We start from the raw sequence: 19,853 nt of genomic DNA, 5'->3' as shown, positions 1-19,853 counted from the left end.
CTGATCTTTTCATGACAGTCTGAACGACACAGATCTGATCTTTTCAAATGAGACCCAGGCCACTTGGATATGTGGTCCTGAATCCGATACGTATCCGATCTTTTGAAATGCGACCTCCGTCTGAGCGGCCAGGCCACATGAATCCGACCCGTACGTCTTTGATACGCTACAAACGTCATAATTCTGCATTGAAGTAGGCGGGAACGAGAACATAAACATCAACCATGGCGGACGATGCTGCTGAGACCAGTCAGTAAAAGGGAAGCGAGGTCACCGATTGGATTCATATTTGGGGTGACAGCTCTATTCAGGCCAAACTCCAGGGCTCTTATCGCAACCGGGCAGTTTTTGAAAGAATTTCCAGCGAAGTGGCTGAGCGTGGTGTTGAACCTTTCCAGGGATGACTTTTGTCAGAAGCGCGGGGGACAGAAGGCGGATCCTCCTTCCGGGTTCATATCCCCGTTCGGACCCTCAGATTCTCCAGAGCCGGTGAATAAAGAATCAATAGCATTTATTCTGCGGGAAACCTTCTTTTATTATCGTTCTCCTTTCTCCGTAACACACAACATGAAGGCGTGCCCCCATTGCCCCTCAGAGAGGAGACAGCGCAGTAGGGAATACTGCGCTGCACACGCTCTCTCCTCTCTCTTACACACACACACACACACACACACACACGTGGCCCCAGCACATAAACATTCCCATTCCACAACAGTGGGTCCAGACGATCCTGGCTCCAATGCCTTCTTAAAATGAGGAGATTGTAATTGTGCTGGCTCCTTTGTGAAAATAAATGTAATAATACAAAAGAGCTCCGCTGTTGACAACCCTGTTGTTGACGTCCATTGCTAACGTTAGCTGCTTCCGCAAACAACGAGTGACGTCATTCACCGTTGAGTACTCGTCTGCGCATGCGGGTCACTTCTGGGTCATTTCACGGTCACACAAGAGATCACAAAAATTCGCATGTAATTGGAAATGTGAACAGCCTTGCAGAAAAATTGGATTTTTTCAAAAAAATCGTAATTGAGCATCAAGCCCTGCAGTGCGAACGTAGCCTAATGGACTTTCAGGTTGATTTTAGGTGTGTAGAGTAAAAAACACCAATTTAATGTTTGATCAGGACTGTTTATCATCATCATCATCATCACTATTTGTGTTTTTATCACAAAGCAGAAGACCCCCTTGCAGTGAAAAACAACATTAAAAGCAAATGTTCTTTTCTAAATTTAAATAGTTTACTGTCCTTAAGCAGTCTTTTGTAACTAATTATATTTATTTTCAACTGTCTCTCAAAGATTACTTGAAAATCGTCATAAAAACATAAAAAAACAGCAAGAATCTGTGGCTTTTTGGATCATTTTTTCCATCTTTTGTCACGTTTTTAGTTCATTTATGATCTGTCTTCCCCCCAATATGACCTTAGGTTCCTGAACCCAAATCTCCATGTGTCGATACCCCCCAGATTCTATAGTTTTCTGTTGTCACAGCAACGTGTCATTTCAGACTCAGACTCAGTTTTGCTGCTAAATTAGAGCAGCTTGAGACTGACAGGGAAACCACTAGAAATCACTGTGAAAAGATGCAATAGATAAATAAAAACAAGTATTAGTAAATGTGTTTTAAAATTAGTACAAACAAGAGCCCAATCGCAGACAAGGGTTGAAAGAGTGTCTATGTGTCATCAAGTGGGGTGTGGCTTGTTTTTGTAGGCGTTTAATCTGTATTTTTGTAAGGACAGAATTCAGTTTTTTAAATCTTTTTAAAAACGTGTTCATAAGATTCAAGATCAAGTCTCCTGGTTCTGCATCATCAACCAAAGATCCCTGATAAAATAAGATAGAACATCAGTTGTAGTTAGATGAAGAGTTTTCTGTTTAGGTTTCTATTAAACTGGAGCCTTGTCTGCTATCTTTCTATAATAAATGCTTTTATTGTTGTTATTCTTTTTGGTTTCTCAGCCTGTTTTTTTTCTGTCCTCACTATGATAAAATAATGAAACAACATCCTCATCTTACACTGCAGATCTGCAGATTCTATTTGGTTAAAACATCAGATGATTTAGCCGACGCGCACCACAAACGGTTTAACGGGCTTCGGTTCGCTGGGATGCTTTCGTTTCAGCTTTTTCCCCCACAATTTCCATGCTGGTCAGGCTGTTAAAACTCCAGGAAGGGTGCATCAATGAGACTTTTGTTTGCAGAAATAACAGTAACATCATGAATTAAAGGCACAGTGAACGGCTGGTTGTGGTTAACCTCAGGGTTTATGATAATCTTCTCTGGTAAAGCAAAGGAAGGAAGGAAAGAGGACTGGTAAAATTCAAAGAAATTTCAGCACAGTATTCTGACACTACATGATGACATATACATTTAATATGCCTTAAATTCTCACCTGATTTGTTTTCTGCCTTTTAAATGAGAACATGTTATTGATTATTTTATATTTTCATGTTTTCCACACTGGTATCTTCAAGTGAAACTTTGTTTTCTTTTACGTTGATCACTGGAGAGATAGTTACTTTTAAAGTTACTTATCTTTGGCAGGAGTTGGGATCTTGAAATTTTCTGTCTCTTAGCACTTTGTGCAACAGAGAAAAAATTAATAATCTGAATTCTATCATCCAGAAAACCAACGTGCAGCTTGTTGTTCTACAGATCTTTTGTTTGCATGCCTCCACATGACAGGCCAGAGGTCTTCACGCCACATTTTTCTCCCGCTGTGCTCTTTATTGGCTTCAGCAGCAACCGGCAGTTGTGCTGCAGAGTCTAGAAGAAGTGCAGACAGAGAAACAGAGATCAGGATGGCGCTGAGGACTTTGGTTGCAGCGTGCGTTCTGCTCTCAGGAGTGAGATTCCTCACAACTGCTCAACCCCCGGAGATCTCAAACTCCTTCTGCAAAATGTTCTGGTAAGGTAGACTCTTTAACCTAATCAGGGACTGATGTTGTTGTATTAAACATAATCAAAACCACCAAATTCTGCCATTTTTTCATTGTTTCCAGGCTGCTTGGAGTCCCCTGTGATGAAGTGAACGTGGCTCTCGTGTCGGGGCTAAAAGGAAAACAGTCCTACAAGGTGAACAAAGAGTAAAAGCTTGGTGTATTTCCACTGAAAAACTTTAATGTATGTCTAGTTTAGCAAACAAAAGAAACAGTTTCTTCTTTTCCATTCCAGCTGGGTCCAGTGACTCCAGCACAGATTCTGGCCAACCACACCTCTGCTGTTGGGCAAGTGGAGTATCTTAACTTCACCTTGGCGCCCACCGCCATGACCATGGGCTGCCATGTAGCGGTAATGTACATTTTTCTGCTTCCTTTACTCTAAATTATCTTTGAAATATTGTTAGATTTCTGTTCCTTCTGGTTGCTGTTAGGGTTCCTCTGTGTCTTCACTGTCATTCAGCCTGTTTGACAACGGCACCAACTACTGTAACCTCTACAAAGTTTTGAAAGGTTTGTTTTTTTATTATTTTGATTTCCTCCAGACTCTAGATTTCTGACTTCATCCTAAATCTTTTTTTTTTTTACTGCATTCCTGTTTGTTTATAGGCAGTGGACTCACCAAAACCCCGGGTTTCATGGAGTTCTCCAATGAATGGCTCTGCCTTGGATACGGAGTTTCTGTCTGCAAATGAATATTACACTAAAAATGTAGATTGTTTATCCTGTGCATGTGAGCAAATAAAAGGATGTTTATCAGTATTTGCTTCATGGGAAGTTTTGACTGCTTTTAGTTTTAAATTTTAGATGAGTTTAATGAGCTGATCAAAATTACTTAGCAGATTTATTTCTGTCTATTTCTCTTTCAATAAAAAAACCTTCATTTTTACTTCTTCCTTAAAAAAATACTTTTTGAAAACAATTTTTTGTGATTTGTTTCGTGCCTGCAAAAATGAGAACCTAAAAATAATGTAATTATTGCAGTAACGCTGTTTTCCCCCCCAAAATATATATATTTTTCTTAAATAACACAAATTATTTTCTATTTGTTTTATTATTTTCTTATAATTTCTTCTCTTTTCTTTTCTTTTTTTACTTTTATTTTTGATCATGACTGTTTATCATTATTTGACCAAAATAAAAGATTTAAAAAAGTCAAATCAACTTTAAAATCCCAGAATAAATGTGTTCTTGGGGTTTCCAGAGTTAATCTAAAAGTGAACTGTGAAATACTACGGAGCCCGTGTCCTGACATTAAGATATAAAAATATGTCTTGTTCCCACAGATTAATATCTTGTTCCCACAGGTTATTATGTCGTTCGCACGAAATACTATTCCGTTCCCACAAGATACTATTCCGTTCCCACAAGATACTATTCCGTTCCCTCAAAATACTATTCCGTTCCCTCGAAATGATTAACTCGTGCGAACGCAATAATTAATCCGTTCGAACGCAGTAATTATTCACGTCATAAGTCATACACGCTCTCTGTACGCCGGAAAAACTAAGCCGCTTTCAGCGGTAACTTCAGTGTCTCTGTGACCCACATTCGTTCAAAAAAGGAACATGAAAAACAAAAATGATCACTTTAATACTGTCTCCATGAATATAAGAAAAATATCAAAAGATTTATGATAACTAGGCTGCTTTGTCATACGATAGCTCCTGCTAGGCTACTACTAGCGCCGCTGCAGAGCTCTTTGATGTATGCCGCCATTTGGGCAACTGGCTGGTCGGTTGACAGACAGCTGATATTGTAGTTTAGGGTCGAATAGGAATAATAATATGCAGGACTTGTCTTTTATTAACTTTAGCAGTCAGTCGCTTCGCATTCGAAGGCTATTAGGATACATGCTAACTGACTAGCCGATCATATCCTGTTATTAATTTACGTCATAGATTTACAGCAGATACCTTCACATTTCTGTCTGTGTGTGTCTCATTACATTGCATTGAAGACACGGAGGATGTTTAGAGAACAGATTTATTTATTTTAAAAAGCACAGAAGCATCCATCGTATTCACGTTCACATGATGATCTGGTACGCATCTTGCTGCAAAAGCCGCTTCCTGCCGCTACTTCCGTGTCTCTGTGAGCATTCAATAGGGGTAAAAATAAAAGCAAGAATGATCGATCTGTTATTGTCTCGATGAAAATCTGAAAAATATCATATTAAGCTGGCTGCTTCGCCTAAAGCACTTACCTTTAGCTTGTAGCATAACAACAATAGCAGTACGTCACGTTTCCCAGAATGCTTTGCTGCCAATCATTGGCCAATCACCGTGTCCCTGTGACCAAGGTCTAACAACAAGACCAATGATTGGCCGCTGAGCATGCTGGGAAACGTGACGTACTGCTATTGTTGTTATGCTACAAGCTAAAGGTAAGTGCTTTAGGCGAAGCAGCCAGCTTGATATGATATTTTTCAGATTTTCATCTGACACGGAAGTTACCGTTTTTGCGGCTTAGTTTTGCCGGCGTACAGAGAGCATATCTGCGTGTATGGCTTATGACGTGAATAATTACTGCGTTCGAACGGATTAATTATTGCGTTCGAACGACATAATTATTGCGTTCGCACGAGTTAATCATTTCGAGGGAACGGAATAGTATTTTGAGGGAACGCAATAGTATCTTGTGGGAACAGAATAGTATCTTGTGGGAACGGAATAGTATTTCGTGCGAACGACATAATAACCTGTGGGAACAAGATATTAATCTGTGGGAACAAGATATATTTTTATATCTTAATGTCAGGACACGGGCTCCGTAAAATACATCACCTATGACAGAATTTTAATGTAACTAGAATGAGGAACCAACTCCGCATGCACTTTGAGATTTGTCCAGCAGAGGGCAGTATCACATCAGAAAGGAATTTCTCACCAATTCTCTCACCCTTTCACATCTCGGCTTTTTTTACATTCGACATCTGTGCAAAACGACCAAGTACTAAAAAACGACCAACTATAATAAAAAAATGTCAAATGTACTTTGGTAACATTATTGCCAAATTTTAGAAAGGGAGTTTCTGCGGCAGTAGCCTGTTCATCTGTAATGAGAGATTATTTCACAACCACAGCATGTCAGCAACTTTATTCTTTTCTTTAAGAATAAATAATAAACGGGAACTGGGGGGGGGGGGGGGGGGGGGGCAGGTGCCGCCCCAAATAAAGAGCTTTGCCCCCCTAACTTCCCCAACAATCTTTTGAGTCAAACTAGTGTCATTTAAGCATCGCAAATGCTTAAAGAAATAATAAACAAATAAAACGATTTACAAGACGTATTTTGTATCCTCACATTCCCTCCCTGCTGTCTAAACCCTATTAGACTACGGTGTGGGACTATCAGTGTCCTGGAATTTAATGACATTCAGAGTCACTACTGTTCTTTTCTTTTTTTTCTTTTGTTTAATGCCAAAAAAGACGTCACTCATTTGCTGAAGTGAAAACCTAATGAATATGAACCTTTTACGAAGATTATTTATAAATCCACCTTGTTTTGATGATGAAAACTTGCTTGATTTATTTGAAAAAATAACTTCAAAACCTTCTTTTCAAATGGAAAATGGTTCAGACCCAATGCATTGTGGTCTATTTTTCTAGTCTAGGGAGCATTGATGCACACTGTTTTTTGCAGAGACTTCTACAAAATGTGCAGTGGATTGTGGAATTGTAGATTCGGACAGCCTTAAAAAAACTGACCAATGCCCTGTAGTGCACAAAGTAGTGAGGAAATTCGGACACATCCAAGACTTTTTCCCCCTCATCAGTGAATGGAAGTGAGAAGCTTAACGTCAGTCTCTGGATTCAGGTTCCAGCCCGGTCACCTCCTGTCCTCACTGACAGCCAGCAGCGCCTTTTAAACGCAGACTAAATCTGTTCTTCTGACACCAAAATCCATCCATTTCTTTGCAGCCGTGCATTGGAAAACGTTAAGAATTATGGATCTCATCAGAGGAGGAATAAAAAGACACAAATCTTAGAAGCATTCTTAAACCATCACTTTATTTTTTTCTACTCATTCAAAGTGGAAATGTTTTCCACAAGGAAACTTATTTCTTATTCAAACATAACTACTTTTTGCTGCCATCTGATAAACTGAGACAAAACTCGTTAGGCTTTGCACTTGGCCAGTCCATATCCCATGCAGGCCCACTCGTTGGTCATCTCCATGAAGCCTGGAGCCGAGGTGAGTCCACTTGCTGTTAAAAAAGAAAAGTAAACAGTCAAATCAGGTCCCTCTGCAATGACGTGTTCACGAGAACATAAAGTTGACGCTTCTTTACCTGCCAGCAAGTTGTAGAGGTTGCAATAGTTGAGACCATCGTCAAGAAGGCTGGTAAATCCAAGAGAGATGGACTCTGCCTGGAGACGAAAAGGTACACAAATGAATGAAAGGACGCATGGAGAAAAACAAAAGGAAAAAGAGGGCACTAACAGATACGCGGCAGCCTCCGGTCAGGATGGTGTCACTGAAAGAGAAGGTGACGTTCTGCATCTGGACGCCATCAGACGTGTGGTTGGCTTTGATGACCAAAGGTGTTGCGGTCACAAGCTGCAAAAGAACGACATCACGTCAGACGGCTTCTCCTGACTAAAACAGATCCTGCAATAAAAAGATTTTGACCTTATACTCCGGGGCGGAGATTTGAATCTGCTGTGCAATGGTGGTGCTGATTTCAGCACAAGGTGTTGCAAAGAGCCTGGAAGCAGGACAGAGAAGGTAAACCCACAGTCAAGCAGCGAATGAACAGCTCAGGTCATCAGACTCACCAGAGAGCCCTGCAGAAGGCGTGGTAAGGGACGGGGAAAGGGAAGGGGGCCGGGGGCGGGAAGGCCACCAAGCAGCCAAACAGTCCTGCAACGATGGCGGCGGTCAGCAACAGAGTCTTCATGATGAGTCTGTTCCTTCGAAGCGTTGCAGACAGTAACAGCTGCTCCCTCGCTCTGGAGATTGTGGGTGAATGCTGGGAGGGCGGCAGACTAATATATACCAAACAGCAGGCTCATCACAAGGTGTAGAAATGTGGCTTGAAATTGATGTGGGTGATTTGTGCGTCTTGTGGTCGTTGTCTGACTTGGAAGTGGTCTTGTGCCGATTGTCTTCAGTAAAACCATGAAATTCCTGCTGAAATACACATGATCCAAAAAAAAGAAAAAAGAAAAAACTGGATGTGTCCTTGTTTTTAACGGTTAACAAAGCAAGAAATAGAGCCAGTTTTCTATGCCAATAAACAAATTACCGGTAAAAACATTCAAAAAATGTTTAAATTGTGTAAAAATCCCGACATTGTCTAAATTGTGCCACGGTTTATAAACACTGTGAACGGTAAGAAAAAGTGACAAACTACAACAAAAAATGAGCCGATATTATCAAACCTCCACCGCTGTGCAGGAATCAGGATTTCTGCTGAAACGATGCTTCCTGTGAAACCAAACATGACAGATTTAAGGTCTTTTTTTAATCTGTTAATGAAACATTGGTTGCACTGTATGGAATTTGGCAACCATTTAAAATAGAATGAAAACATTTCAGTCAGACAACTCATGCAGTAGAGAAGATTATTTTCCATATTTCTTTTAGCTTGGCATTAGGCTCCGTGCAGATACATAAAACAAAGATCTCCATAGAAAATTTGGGTATTAAACTACCCCTAACGGAGCTCAAAGGTGGAAGCCGGGAAGGAGGGTGGGTTGATGAATGCAGAGCTCGCGGAAATGGAAGAAGAGGGATTGGACCGCACACCTGGAACCCAGGGAGGACGCTGAATAGGTGAGTTGATTAGACTGAACCGCCCACGTAACCAGGTAATCAGGTAAACGCACCGCTCGAGTTGCCCGCCTGAAATACTCACAGGGTCGTTCATAATGGGGATGGGATTATATAAATTTTATCTTCTTTCCTTTCAAGTGATTAATAAAGGTACATTTGACAAACTTAATATTTAATATACTAAATGTGTCTGTTTATGATGTCAAAAGAGATAGCATCACTTTCTTTTATTTGTTTTTAAATCAACGTATAGATTATTTTCTTAAATAGATTTGATATTCATTAATTCATCCTATAAACCGTTTTTTGACCCCTTTTGGGGTCACGGGGCTGCTGGAGCCTATCCCAGCCACTTGCGGGGAAAAGCAGGGGACGTCCTGGACAGGTCGCTAGTCTGTCGCAGGACTAAATTTGATATATCTCTGTATTTTTACTTTTTTCCCTTGTCCTTATTCCTGAAATTGCTTGAAATTAACCAGCCAACAATAAATGTTTTCTAGAATTCTTCTTGTTTGATGGAAAACAGAATCAAAGATGGACAGGTCAACCAATTTACCATTCGCTAATGAATCTGTCAATCAAACTCATCAGCAATTAAGTGGCCTCTTGGACTTTCTCTAAGCTTTCACACAGGTGACAAAAAAGCCCCGCCCATCTTTGAATCTGTACTGCTCGTCGTTAGCATGTTAGCTTCAGCATGGCTCCTGTAGGTTTATTGCCTTCAGTCGTCAAAAATGACTGGCTTGTGCAACGTTCTAGTAGACTTGGAAGCAAGGCAACAGTGGTTGAATGCAGTTGGCATTGAACCCAGAGAACTGTCTCCTGGTGATGGGATTTGCTATGAATGTTTCACTCAGGACAGATGCTAATGCTTTATCCTTATTAGCTATGAGTCATCAAACACTGGTCCCTACGTTTTTTGATTTATTTGTCTGAATTAGATTATTGTATTTCTTTGACAGAAAGATTTTTGCATGTGTAGTCTGTTTTAATGTTTTAAAGTTCTTTTTACAAGCTTTCTGGTTGTTTGTGGTAAAAACATTCCACACTTTAGATGGGGTTCTGCAAAACATTTATAGACTGTAATAACAAAGTTAATTAATACGTTTGTTAAGCTTATAAGCAGTTTAGTAATATGGACTTTGAAGACAATGGTCTGACTTTAGATGTCAGTGAATCTTATTAACACTATCATGTATTAGCAAGACATTTATAATGCTAACAAATGTCTTACTAGAACCCCAAATAATAATGATACTTCTTAATTTATTAACAAAGGTTGTTAATAAATTTTGTTAAGCTTATTAACAGTGACACATTTGTTAGGCGTTTAATAAATGCATCAATAGCATCTTAAACTCTATTATACTGCTCGCTAATGAGTTACCAAAGCTTGTTAAGGAATCTTAATATAAAGTGTTACTGGTATTTTTCTATGTTTAATAATTTCGGGTTCCGTTTGACAGCAGCACATGAAAGTTCCTTTCAAAATAAAATGCATCCTGTGTCAAATAAGATCTTCCAGATTTACCTGAACTAAAAATGCTCGAAAGTCAAGTGAAACATGACAATTTCTTCTAGAGCTTTGGTATGCCTTCAGTTTTTCTCATTTTGCTATCAAATGTAACCCTTGTGCTGTCCTATGGTGTCAAGATGACCATTGACGTGTTCTCCCTACCATGACAAAGGTGGATAAAGGTGAAGAGGATTTCATGTAATCCATGGAAACCAGTGAAGATCACAAATCATTGAAGAAAAAAGGTTCAGCGCACTGTCTTGTGGGGTCCAGATGACCCCACTCCCAACGTCAAAGTGCCTAGGATAGCACAAGGGCTAAGCATGACAACATTGGAGTAGAATGAAGTTTTTTTTTAATTAATACATTTAAATGCAGTTATGAGAACTTTGCCTTTTAAACAGCAACTAACCCTGTTGTGCAGCAAAAGATAAGTGTATGTGCTTCAATAATAAACCGTTCTGACAGTAAATAAAAACCTTTTACCACCATTTTGATCAGTTATCTGATGTGCTAGCTCAGCTCAGTGGCCATGTGGTAGTGTGTCCATCCTGAGTTTGGAAGGTTGTGAGTTCAAATCCTTACCAAAGGTTCTAAAAATGGGACTTTAACTTAATTTTATTTCTGTACATAAATGGCAAGACTTAATTAAATAAAGTAAATTAACCAAAACTTTAAAACCCTAGTTTATTCAAATTGTCGGCAAATTTCCTCAAAGCCAAAGAGCCCCATTAGAAAGACATGTGGCTCTGAAGCCTCAGATTGCAGACCCCTGGCCTAACTAGTCCATGTTCACCAAAGCTGTAAAGGTAGTTTGCTCATTTTCTTTTGCATTTTCTTTTGCACCAAAAATGATCATACCTGAGAGAGAAGGACTTAAGTTTTTCACTAAGCGACAGAAAAGTCCTCAGTATTGGTGTCAATAAATGACTCGGTTTACACATCCAACAGGACAGAGATCTGTTGGATGAGATCTGCTGTTCCAGCACGTCAGAGTATGATGGACTTCTTAGTGCGCAGTATTGATTAATCACAGTCACTCAGTAGCACGTGGACACACAATGACACAGTGTGGTGTGGAATAGATCTTTTTTGCTGGTTAACCACAGTGTCATAGGACTGAATGGTCACGATGAGCATCAAGTCAGACCATCGACTGTATCTGAGAGCTGGACCATGGAAAACGTTTACCTCCAGCTCCAACCAAATGAAATCAATTTAGTCGCCATTTTTCTGTGACACGGATGTCGCCATGTTGGAGCCAGACGTCGTTAGCGAGCAGGGGTTGGTCCGACTTTGTCTGAGTTCCTGTAGTAACCACTCTCGCCAATCAAAAGTGAGTTTGTTGGAAGTCCACGCCCCTGCCACTCGAAAACAGGCCACAAAAAAAATCGGTCAATCAAACAACTGACGTGAGGGCCACACAAAAAACAAGCTCCACCTACATTTTTTGAGGCATCTGATTGGTCAATTTGTAACTTGAACTTCAGAAAAAATATGCTTAAAAAAAGAGGATTATCAAAAAAACGTTGGAAAAAAGTATCAGAGCAAGAATGGTAACTCTGACAAATGCAATGACTGAGTGACAGCTGTTTATTTCCGTATAGAAGTCTATGATATTTTGGCTCTTGGAGCCACTTCCTGTTTGGAACGCCAGGGAGGAGTCACATATAGTTGTCACATATAGTCAATGGGTGAGACTTTTCAGTATAAAGTATGAGAGGAGTAGTTATAGTCATGGGAACAATGTTAATAGGAAAGGATAGATACTTTATTGAATCAAGTATACAAAATTTTAAAAAGTGCTCTTTTGTCAGTGCTCATACACTAAAAACAAAGACAAATTAAGGAAAGATAATAAAACTTGCATCATTGGTAACTCTTGAAACCAGTTTTGCAGTTTAGATTTTGATGCAGGTCTGTCTAAAAAGGGGTGTCAAACTCTAGCCCTCAAGGCTGTTTTTTTTCCAGAAATCCTGCCTTATCCGCCACTGATTACCTGGATCAGGTGTATTTATCCAATAAGGAGCTTCAAAGGCAGGCTAGCTGGAAAAAACATGTTGGCTCCGGGTCTAAAGCACCCTATGAGGAACCTTTAGCTGGGAGGAGTCTAACACACAGAAAAACAGCCTGGAGTTTTTTGTACGCCATCAGTCTGGAGGACGTCGTCTGATCAGAAACTGCTATGGCTTTCAGGGCTCTGCTCCTCACTTCTGCTGCCTTCCTGCAGATTCTCATGCCGTCCACATCAGCTGTCGATCCCTCAACGTGCAGAGCAGTATGGTAACGTCGTGAAAATCGTTTCTGAATTGTTACATTTTACATTGTGCAAACAAAGACGTTTTCTTTCCCCTCTTCTTAGGCTCTTCAAGATGCCGTGCACTCAGCCTCGAGCTGCTGTGGAAGACCAGGTGATCGCTTGGAGCACTCACAAGTGTTATGACAGTGAAGAGGAGTGCTCTTATGAGGTAATTAGAGTTTGTGAAGCTCAAGAGCTGCTGATGAGGAGATTGATGGAATGATCTGTTTTTATTCCTGCTGGTCTGATTTGAAAGTCAAATGAGCCTCTTGAAATGCAATGATCTGCTCCCCCCGGAGTCAATTTGAATTATTACCTTTCAGATAATAAAGGAGACGCCAGGATACATTGAAATCAAGCACACGTACCTCAGCACCCAGAAAACCACTGCTCTCAACTTTACATTCAAACCCCCCGCCGCTCCTTCCTTTTGCTCCATGAGGGTAAGCAGACTTTTGACGACAAGCATCTGATCCTGGTAAAAACCACACTGTCGTGTCTCTTCACAGGGACTCTCCACCACAGTGCCTCCGGGAGGTTCAAGTCCCTACTGTGTCCTCCACAATTTGATTAATGGTTTGCAAACGTTTTTTCGTGTTTAACAATTCAGATTAAGACTACTAAGTTTTTTGTTTTGTTTTGTTTTCTGCACAAACAGGAAGTGGTCTGACTCAGGAGCCTGGCTTCACAGAGATCTGCAACGCAGCAATGTGCCCCTCCATGGACGTGACGGCGTGCGGCGCGTCATAAGTCCTGCACAGTGCTGAACTCCACTCATTCAAGAATGCTGTTGTTTTCCTAAACTATCATTATCTCTCTTGATTTGGAGCTTTCAGCAGAGGCTGCACATAAAAAACAAAAAAGCACATTTTTATCAGAATTTTATGTAGCTAAAAAGAAAATTGTACATCTGAAATGTTTTCATTAAACTGGTTGTAAGTGATAAAAACCAGATGAGATGGGAGAGCTGTATGTTATTACCAATGAGTTGATGTCATAATTCTGCTGCAAATGAAAGGAGAGAAAAAACTCAATAAATGTTTGATGTTTTTATGCTCACATGCCTACTAGTCCCATTAGTTTACTATAAAATTAATCAAGTGATTCATCACAGAAAGAATGTTTCACAATAGAAAGGCAAGAAAAACCCTGCAGATTTAGTAATTAGATTAATTTCCTGAAATCTGTCTACTTTATTGTTTGTGAAAGTTATTGAGATCCTACTGTTTGGTACCTTGCTCATATAAATGCAGAGTTTTTAACATCTAAAAATAATTCTAATGTAGCCTGATGTCCAAAAGTAATCTAAATAATTTAATTGCTCTAAAAATCAAAGGTAATTGCTAGCAATTTTATGACTTCTACTGTTTCCCACTAAATATTCTTGAAAACTGCAGGTCATTTTCATCTAATTTATGATTAATTAATTTAAAAACGGTCTTAAATAGACATTAAAGAGTTACTTTTTACATATTTAGTTGATTTTAAAAATAATGACTTTATTACTTTGAAGACCAGTGATGAAGAACAGTCATGACTAGAAATAATGTGTGAGTTTTCTTTGGGTTAAAACTGAAATAAAAACCTGTGAGTATTTTCTGTTTTCCTCTCATGACACTGCCTGTTTGCTTCAAGAGGACGGAAATTAAAAAAAGAAAAAAACAAAAACAGGAAATGATATTCATTTAATTGATTTGATATATCTCTGTATTTTTACTTTTTGCCCTTGTCCTTATTCCTGAAATTGCTTGAAATTAACCAATCAACAATAAACATTTTCTAGAATTCTTGTTGTTTGATGGAAACCAGAATCAAAGATGGGCAGGTCAACTAATTTACCATTGGCTAATGAATCTGTCAATCAAACTCATTAGCAAAACAGGCGTGCTCGCTTTCAGCCAATTAAGTGGCCTCTTGGACTTTCTCTAAGCTTTCACACAGGTGACAAAAAAGCCCCACCCATCTTTGATTCTGTACTGCTCGTCGTTAGCATGTTAGCTTCAGCATGGCTCCTGTAGGTTTATTGCCTTTGGTCGTCAAAAATGATTTGTTGCCAGTATTGATGTGGGAAAAGCAGATAAACAAAACCATGATTTATGTGTTCCAAAGGGGAAACGGCCAAGTGGGTTTTCATCAGTAAATTGATGACTTTAAATATCTCATTTGTCTTTTTCTTAATTAACAGCCTTTTTATGTCTGACAAAAGGGCTTAGAAAATGTCGGTTTCGTGTTTCTTAAAACAAAAAGGATTTATAAATGTTAAGGAGAACTGGGCTTGAAAATGGTTGACCAACACAGTGAAAACAACAAAACAAATTTCTTCTTAACAGAGTGATGGAGTCATTGAACACATCTTCATAAAACTGTCAGAACCCTATAAAAGATAAAGAGCACAGATTTCAGATAAACAGAAAATAAATCAAAGCAGAAACCAGTAAAAACAAACCGAAAAATCCTCACATGAAGAAGATCTAATCAACAGATTCCTGCTCACTGCATGAGAACCAGCAGCTGAGATTATTTTATACAGGAATCAAACCAATTTAACCCAAAATGCATTCATTTTTTCCAGTTTTTTTTGTTTATTTGCAAGAGTCAACAACGATAATAATAATAATAATAATGAGGAAGAACTGAGACCTGACACCCACAAAAGTCGTACAATCAAAAACAAAAGAAAATACATTTCTTCAAAATAAAAGCTTCACGCCTTTAAGCAAAAAGAGAAAAAAAATCAGGGATTATTCAAGTGCTGTAAATATTTGGGTAAAGCCTTAAATAATTATGATTTTCAGCAAATAAGCAAAAAATAAATAAACAAATAATATCAAAATAATTCGTGTAAAAAATAATTTATAAAGGAAAAGCCATTACCACTTCCTCCCACAGTCTAAAGACATGCTTCATAGGTTAATTGGTGACTCTAAAATGTCCCGTTTGTGGGAGGAATTCTATGGAAACGGATTGGGCGACCTGTCCAGGGTGTACCCTGCCTTCACCCGACAGTGGCTGGGATAGGCTCCAGCAACCCCGTGACCCCTTAAGGGTTTCAGCTTTTTTAGAAAATGAATGACTAGATGGACGGATGGGAAAGCCTGTAGAAAAATTGTTGAAGTCAATAGGTCATCTGCTGTATGAGGCAGAGTCAAACTTCAAATTTGTTGATGTAAAAATGAAACTTGTCAACAGGGAAAATGACATTTAACAGGAAGAAAGGTGTCAGTGTGTGGCTCATGTGATACTGGAGCGGACTACCTCTATAGACTGCATTGCGCATTTCCATGGAAACGATCCTAATTCTTCAACAAGCTGTAAAAGCTAATTTAGCAGTCATGTTGATTAGTCAACCAATGGACAGGGTTTTATGCTCAGTCATGTGTGCACCGGTTTTCAAATGGCCCTTGAGAAGGGAAGCGCTTCTCATACATCAGTTTCTTTGTTGCGTTGGACACCAAATGTCAAGTTGAACTTCACTGCAGTGTTGTTTTCGGCTCTTGTCCAAATCCACAAATGAATCTTCATTTCCACTCCAATGTTCCGATCCGGTTCCACTTCGTCTTCCTGCAGTCATCAATCGGTCCAACTGATTCAATCTCTCAGCCAATAAACCACAGCTGCTCTGAACTTCTCCTGAGATTTCACACAAGACCCATCTTGCAGGTTGACATGCTGTCAATACGGAATCTGCTTTCATTCATTCATTTCTTACCGCAACAGCAGGTCAAAAACCTTTTGCCCTTCCGACGGAAACACACATCATCTCATCAACTTCCATTTACAATTGACATCAAGTGACACCCACAGGATGAAATTATTCCGTATTGCTCCTGCAAGCTCATTGTTTTTGCCGTCATGCTTTTAATTTGGTGCAGACAGGATCTTTTCTATAAGACAATCCCCATCAGCATGTGACACAGCACATGCCTCATTCGCACTCAGTATTGTTTCACTTCGTTCTGGGACTTTATGAGTGAAAACACTGTCGCCGCTGTGACAGATGGGATTTTATGGATTTGATCTCTTCTGGAGCACATTTATGTAAATATGGCCTGAGCCTCTTTATGATTTCATGAAGCTTGACATTGATTTGACCACAGACTTGCCATGTGGTTTTTGAGGTGACTGTCATTTGATGGTCATGCGGACACAGCCGAGAGACACAATAAAAGTATTCTGGGTTTTCAGAATCCTACTTTGTTTCTGACGGTTTAGTAAGTGTAGATTTGCACCGTTAAACATTGAATTGTGTGCATGATCAAAAAAAAAAATCAAAAAACACTACACACCTGTGCTCCCCGTGACCCTTGTGCTATCCTAGGCACTTTAACATTGGGAGTTGGGTCATCTAGACCCACTAGACAGTGCTCTGAACCTTTTTTCTTCAATGATTTGTGATCTTCACTGGTGTCCATGGATTACATGAAATCTTTCCACCTTCATCCACCTTTGTCATGGTAGGGAGAACACGTCAATGGAAGGGTGGGGTCATAGGATAGCACAGGGCTAAGATGCGGCCGCTCCTCTCTAAGACCCTCCATGCATCAGGACAACCCAAAAACTCATAGTACCGCATGGGTCAACCCCCACGAAACATCTTTAGAATCCGCTGAATACCTTTTGGGGGTCATGTGGTTGCTGGAGCCTATCCCAGCAGCTATTGGGTAAAGGCGGGGTACACCCTCGGCAGGTTGCTAGTTTGTCACATGGGCCACACAATCCCAAAGTCACACCACAGGGATGAAATTTGAATTATTTGTCAAATTTTGCTGCAGGTTGTTGGACTGTGGAAGGAAGCTGGAGAAAACCCATGCATGCACAAAGAGAACATGCACGCTCCACATAGAAAGAACCCACCCGGGATCTGAACCAGGGCCCTGATACATGGATGTCTTAACAGAGGACATGAAGTTGGCTAATGTTAGGGTAGAAGATGTCCATGATAGAGTGAGGTGGAAAAGGATGATTCGCTGTGGCGACCCCTGATGGGAAAAGCCGAAAGAGAAAGAAGAAGATCTGAACCAGGGCCCTATAGCCTTAGCCACAACAAGTCAATATGAAATTGTACTTCAATGCTTTATTTTTTTATTTTGCTTCATCATCATTTGCAACATTTATTGCTCAGATATTGAAGAAATTTCCTTTTCTGTTATGATAAAATCCTTAATTATTACAAATGACTGTCTTTGTTTTAAGAATCACTTCAATCTCCTGTTTGGTTACAAGTCAGGGTTTTTTACATCATCTTATGGTAAAGAACCAATACTGATTTCCGTTTCTCTCAAGGGGATGATAAAGTGTGTGGTGTCTTTGTTTTATTTGTCCAAAGAGCTTTGGAAGAATCATATTGACTCCTCCATGTTTATGAATCTTTAGCTTGATAGTGGAAATAAAAATGATTTCAATCACATGATTCTTCAAGCTTAGTTAAAAATTACTGGTAAAAATATCATAACACTTGAAAAAAAAACCTTTTAGATTCCCTAGGTGGTGGATGGAAAATAAATTTGATATCATCTTTGATAAATTCAACTTTTAAACAGAACAATCCCTGTTAATAGTTCTTCATCTTGTTCCGAACTCAGTGTTTGTCATGAGTTTAGGCAGAAACAAGGCTTCCTCCTCAATAAAACAGTGTACAGCTTTGCGTCAAGGCCAACGGCGCTGTGTTACTGGCCAAGTAAGTCACACTCCATTAGTAGCACATTAAGTCATCACTCAAGACACGGAACGGCATAGCAAGGACGCTCTGAGCTCTCATTCTGAATCCTTATCTGGGACCATGATGACCGCCAGAGCTCTGCTGGCCTTTGCTGGGTTTCTGCAGCTCGTGCTTCTTGCTTCTTCAGCTGTAGATCCTTCAAAATGCATAGCAATATGGTAAACGACTGGAACTTTGCTCTTCTCTTCCCTCCTCTAACCAAAAACCTTTAAGGAGGATTTCTTTTCTCCTCTTTGCAGGACCTTCAGGTTGCCTTGTTCTGAACCCGTCAGGGATCTGGTGAAGCAGGTGAAGACATGGAGCACAAAAAAATGCCGCGATGGTCCAGAAAAGTGCCGCTATGAGGTAAAACTAACTTAATATCGTCAAGAGCTACATTCTCAGCTGGAAAAAAACAAACATCTTTATGTGTGTAGTGATGCTTGTTTTGGTGCAAACAAAGATCTGTCTGTGAATGTGAGGGCTTGTTTGATTGTTTTTGCTTTTTTTTAAGATATTAACAGAGTCGGCCCAGTCCCTTGAGGTGAAACACACATCGCCTCAAACTGGAAAAGTGATGGATATTAACTATGAGTTTGCTCCTCCAGCAGCAAAGTCTTTCTGCAAAATTAAAGTAAATTTATTTGACTTTATTGAGCAGAACTTTTTTTTTTTAAATCAGCTTTTTCTGACATGTAACACTGGCTGGTCATCTCTGCACAGGCTATTTCAACCTCCACCTCCAAGAACAGCACCGGTCCAAACGACTACTGCATCCTTCACAATCTAATAGAAGGTACATTTTTGCTCTGTGCTGATTCTGTGCAGACTGTCATGGAAACTAATTAAGTCTTATTTTATTATTGCATCAAAAAGCAAGTGGACTGATGGAGGCTGAAGGCTACCAGGAGATCTGCAACAAGGAGAAATGTCCCTCAAAGTCATCGGCGCACTGCGATAAGGAGGAAGTCCTTGCTGACAAATCCCAGCTGTTCACTCGTTTCTTGTAGAAAAATTGATTTTCAGACTGAATAAAGTTTGGAGCCATAAATATTAGTAACTAGCTCTTTTTTCTTCTTCAAGCTTTTCTTGACAAAAATCACGAGGCAAGAGGAAAAGGTAAATAAAAAGAGAAACTCTGTTGTCTGTATTAATGCGGTACCAGTCCTTTCAGGATCTTGCATACTTTTTTTGTAAATAAATTCAATTGCATGTAAGCTTATAAAAAAAAACAACAAAGCCACAACTATTTTCCTTTTTAAACTCTTCTTTCTCTTTCGGCTTTTCCCATCAGGGGTCGCCACAGCGAATCATCCTTTTCCACCTCAATCTATCATGAACATCTTCTACCCTAACGTTAGCCAACTTCATGTCCTCTGTTAAGACATCCATGTATCTCCTCTTTGGCCGTCCTCTTGCCCTCCTGCCAGGCAGCTCCATCTCCAACATCCTTCTACCAATATATCCACTATCCCTCCTCTGAACATGTCCAAACCATCTCAGTCTGGCTTCTCTGACTTTGTCGCTAACACAGGCAACGTGAGCCGTCCCTCTGATGTACTCGTTCCAACTATTTTCCTTTTTAAACATTCATTTATTTTTATTTTTCATGCTTGTGCAC

At 39.7% G+C, this 19,853-nt stretch overlaps 4 protein-coding genes across 6 annotated transcripts; 3 read left to right on the top strand and 1 right to left on the bottom strand.

Annotated features, from left to right (window-relative positions):
* The first annotated feature begins 2,642 nt into the window (after window positions 1-2,642).
* Window positions 2,643-3,703, top strand: LOC144986647 (uncharacterized). The gene is made up of 5 exons (XM_078934253.1): window positions 2,643-2,910; window positions 3,005-3,077; window positions 3,177-3,293; window positions 3,376-3,454; window positions 3,551-3,703. The coding sequence occupies exons 1-5, from the start codon at window positions 2,681-2,683 to the stop codon at window positions 3,634-3,636; spliced, it is 585 nt and encodes a 194-aa protein (XP_078790379.1). The 5' UTR covers window positions 2,643-2,680; the 3' UTR covers window positions 3,637-3,703.
* A 3,222-nt stretch (window positions 3,704-6,925) lies between these two features.
* On the bottom strand, window positions 6,926-7,923 carry LOC101160024 (uncharacterized). Its single transcript, XM_004079424.5, has 5 exons — window positions 7,720-7,923; window positions 7,574-7,649; window positions 7,385-7,501; window positions 7,233-7,311; window positions 6,926-7,148 (listed from the first exon to the last, which is right to left on the bottom strand). The coding sequence occupies exons 1-5, from the start codon at window positions 7,839-7,841 to the stop codon at window positions 7,060-7,062; spliced, it is 483 nt and encodes a 160-aa protein (XP_004079472.1). The 5' UTR covers window positions 7,842-7,923; the 3' UTR covers window positions 6,926-7,059.
* A 4,034-nt stretch (window positions 7,924-11,957) lies between these two features.
* LOC144986764 (uncharacterized) lies at window positions 11,958-14,146 on the top strand. 3 transcript variants are annotated; one of them, XM_078934800.1, is made up of 5 exons: window positions 11,958-12,518; window positions 12,598-12,703; window positions 12,858-12,977; window positions 13,044-13,110; window positions 13,193-14,146. In XM_078934800.1, exons 1-5 carry the CDS (start codon window positions 12,421-12,423, stop codon window positions 13,282-13,284), a joined length of 483 nt encoding a protein of 160 aa, XP_078790926.1. In that variant the 5' UTR covers window positions 11,958-12,420; the 3' UTR covers window positions 13,285-14,146. The 3 variants fall into 3 exon arrangements, with proteins under 3 accessions (XP_078790926.1, XP_078790928.1, XP_078790929.1); XM_078934802.1 differs by having other exon boundaries at window positions 12,355-12,518; window positions 13,044-13,071; XM_078934803.1 differs by having other exon boundaries at window positions 12,394-12,513.
* A 4,107-nt stretch (window positions 14,147-18,253) lies between these two features.
* LOC144986649 (uncharacterized) lies at window positions 18,254-19,283 on the top strand. The gene is made up of 5 exons (XM_078934256.1): window positions 18,254-18,411; window positions 18,493-18,598; window positions 18,747-18,866; window positions 18,956-19,028; window positions 19,109-19,283. The coding sequence occupies exons 1-5, from the start codon at window positions 18,314-18,316 to the stop codon at window positions 19,240-19,242; spliced, it is 531 nt and encodes a 176-aa protein (XP_078790382.1). The 5' UTR covers window positions 18,254-18,313; the 3' UTR covers window positions 19,243-19,283.
* The last annotated feature ends 570 nt before the right edge of the window (window positions 19,284-19,853 follow it).

The sequence above is a fragment of the Oryzias latipes genome, chromosome 17, assembly GCF_053564925.1.
Source record: "Oryzias latipes strain Hd-rR chromosome 17, Olatipes_Hd-rR_3.1".
Lineage (NCBI taxonomy): Eukaryota > Metazoa > Chordata > Actinopteri > Beloniformes > Adrianichthyidae > Oryzias > Oryzias latipes.
The sequence above is the reverse complement of the archived record's forward strand: the minus strand, read 5'-3'. Positions and strand labels throughout refer to the sequence as shown.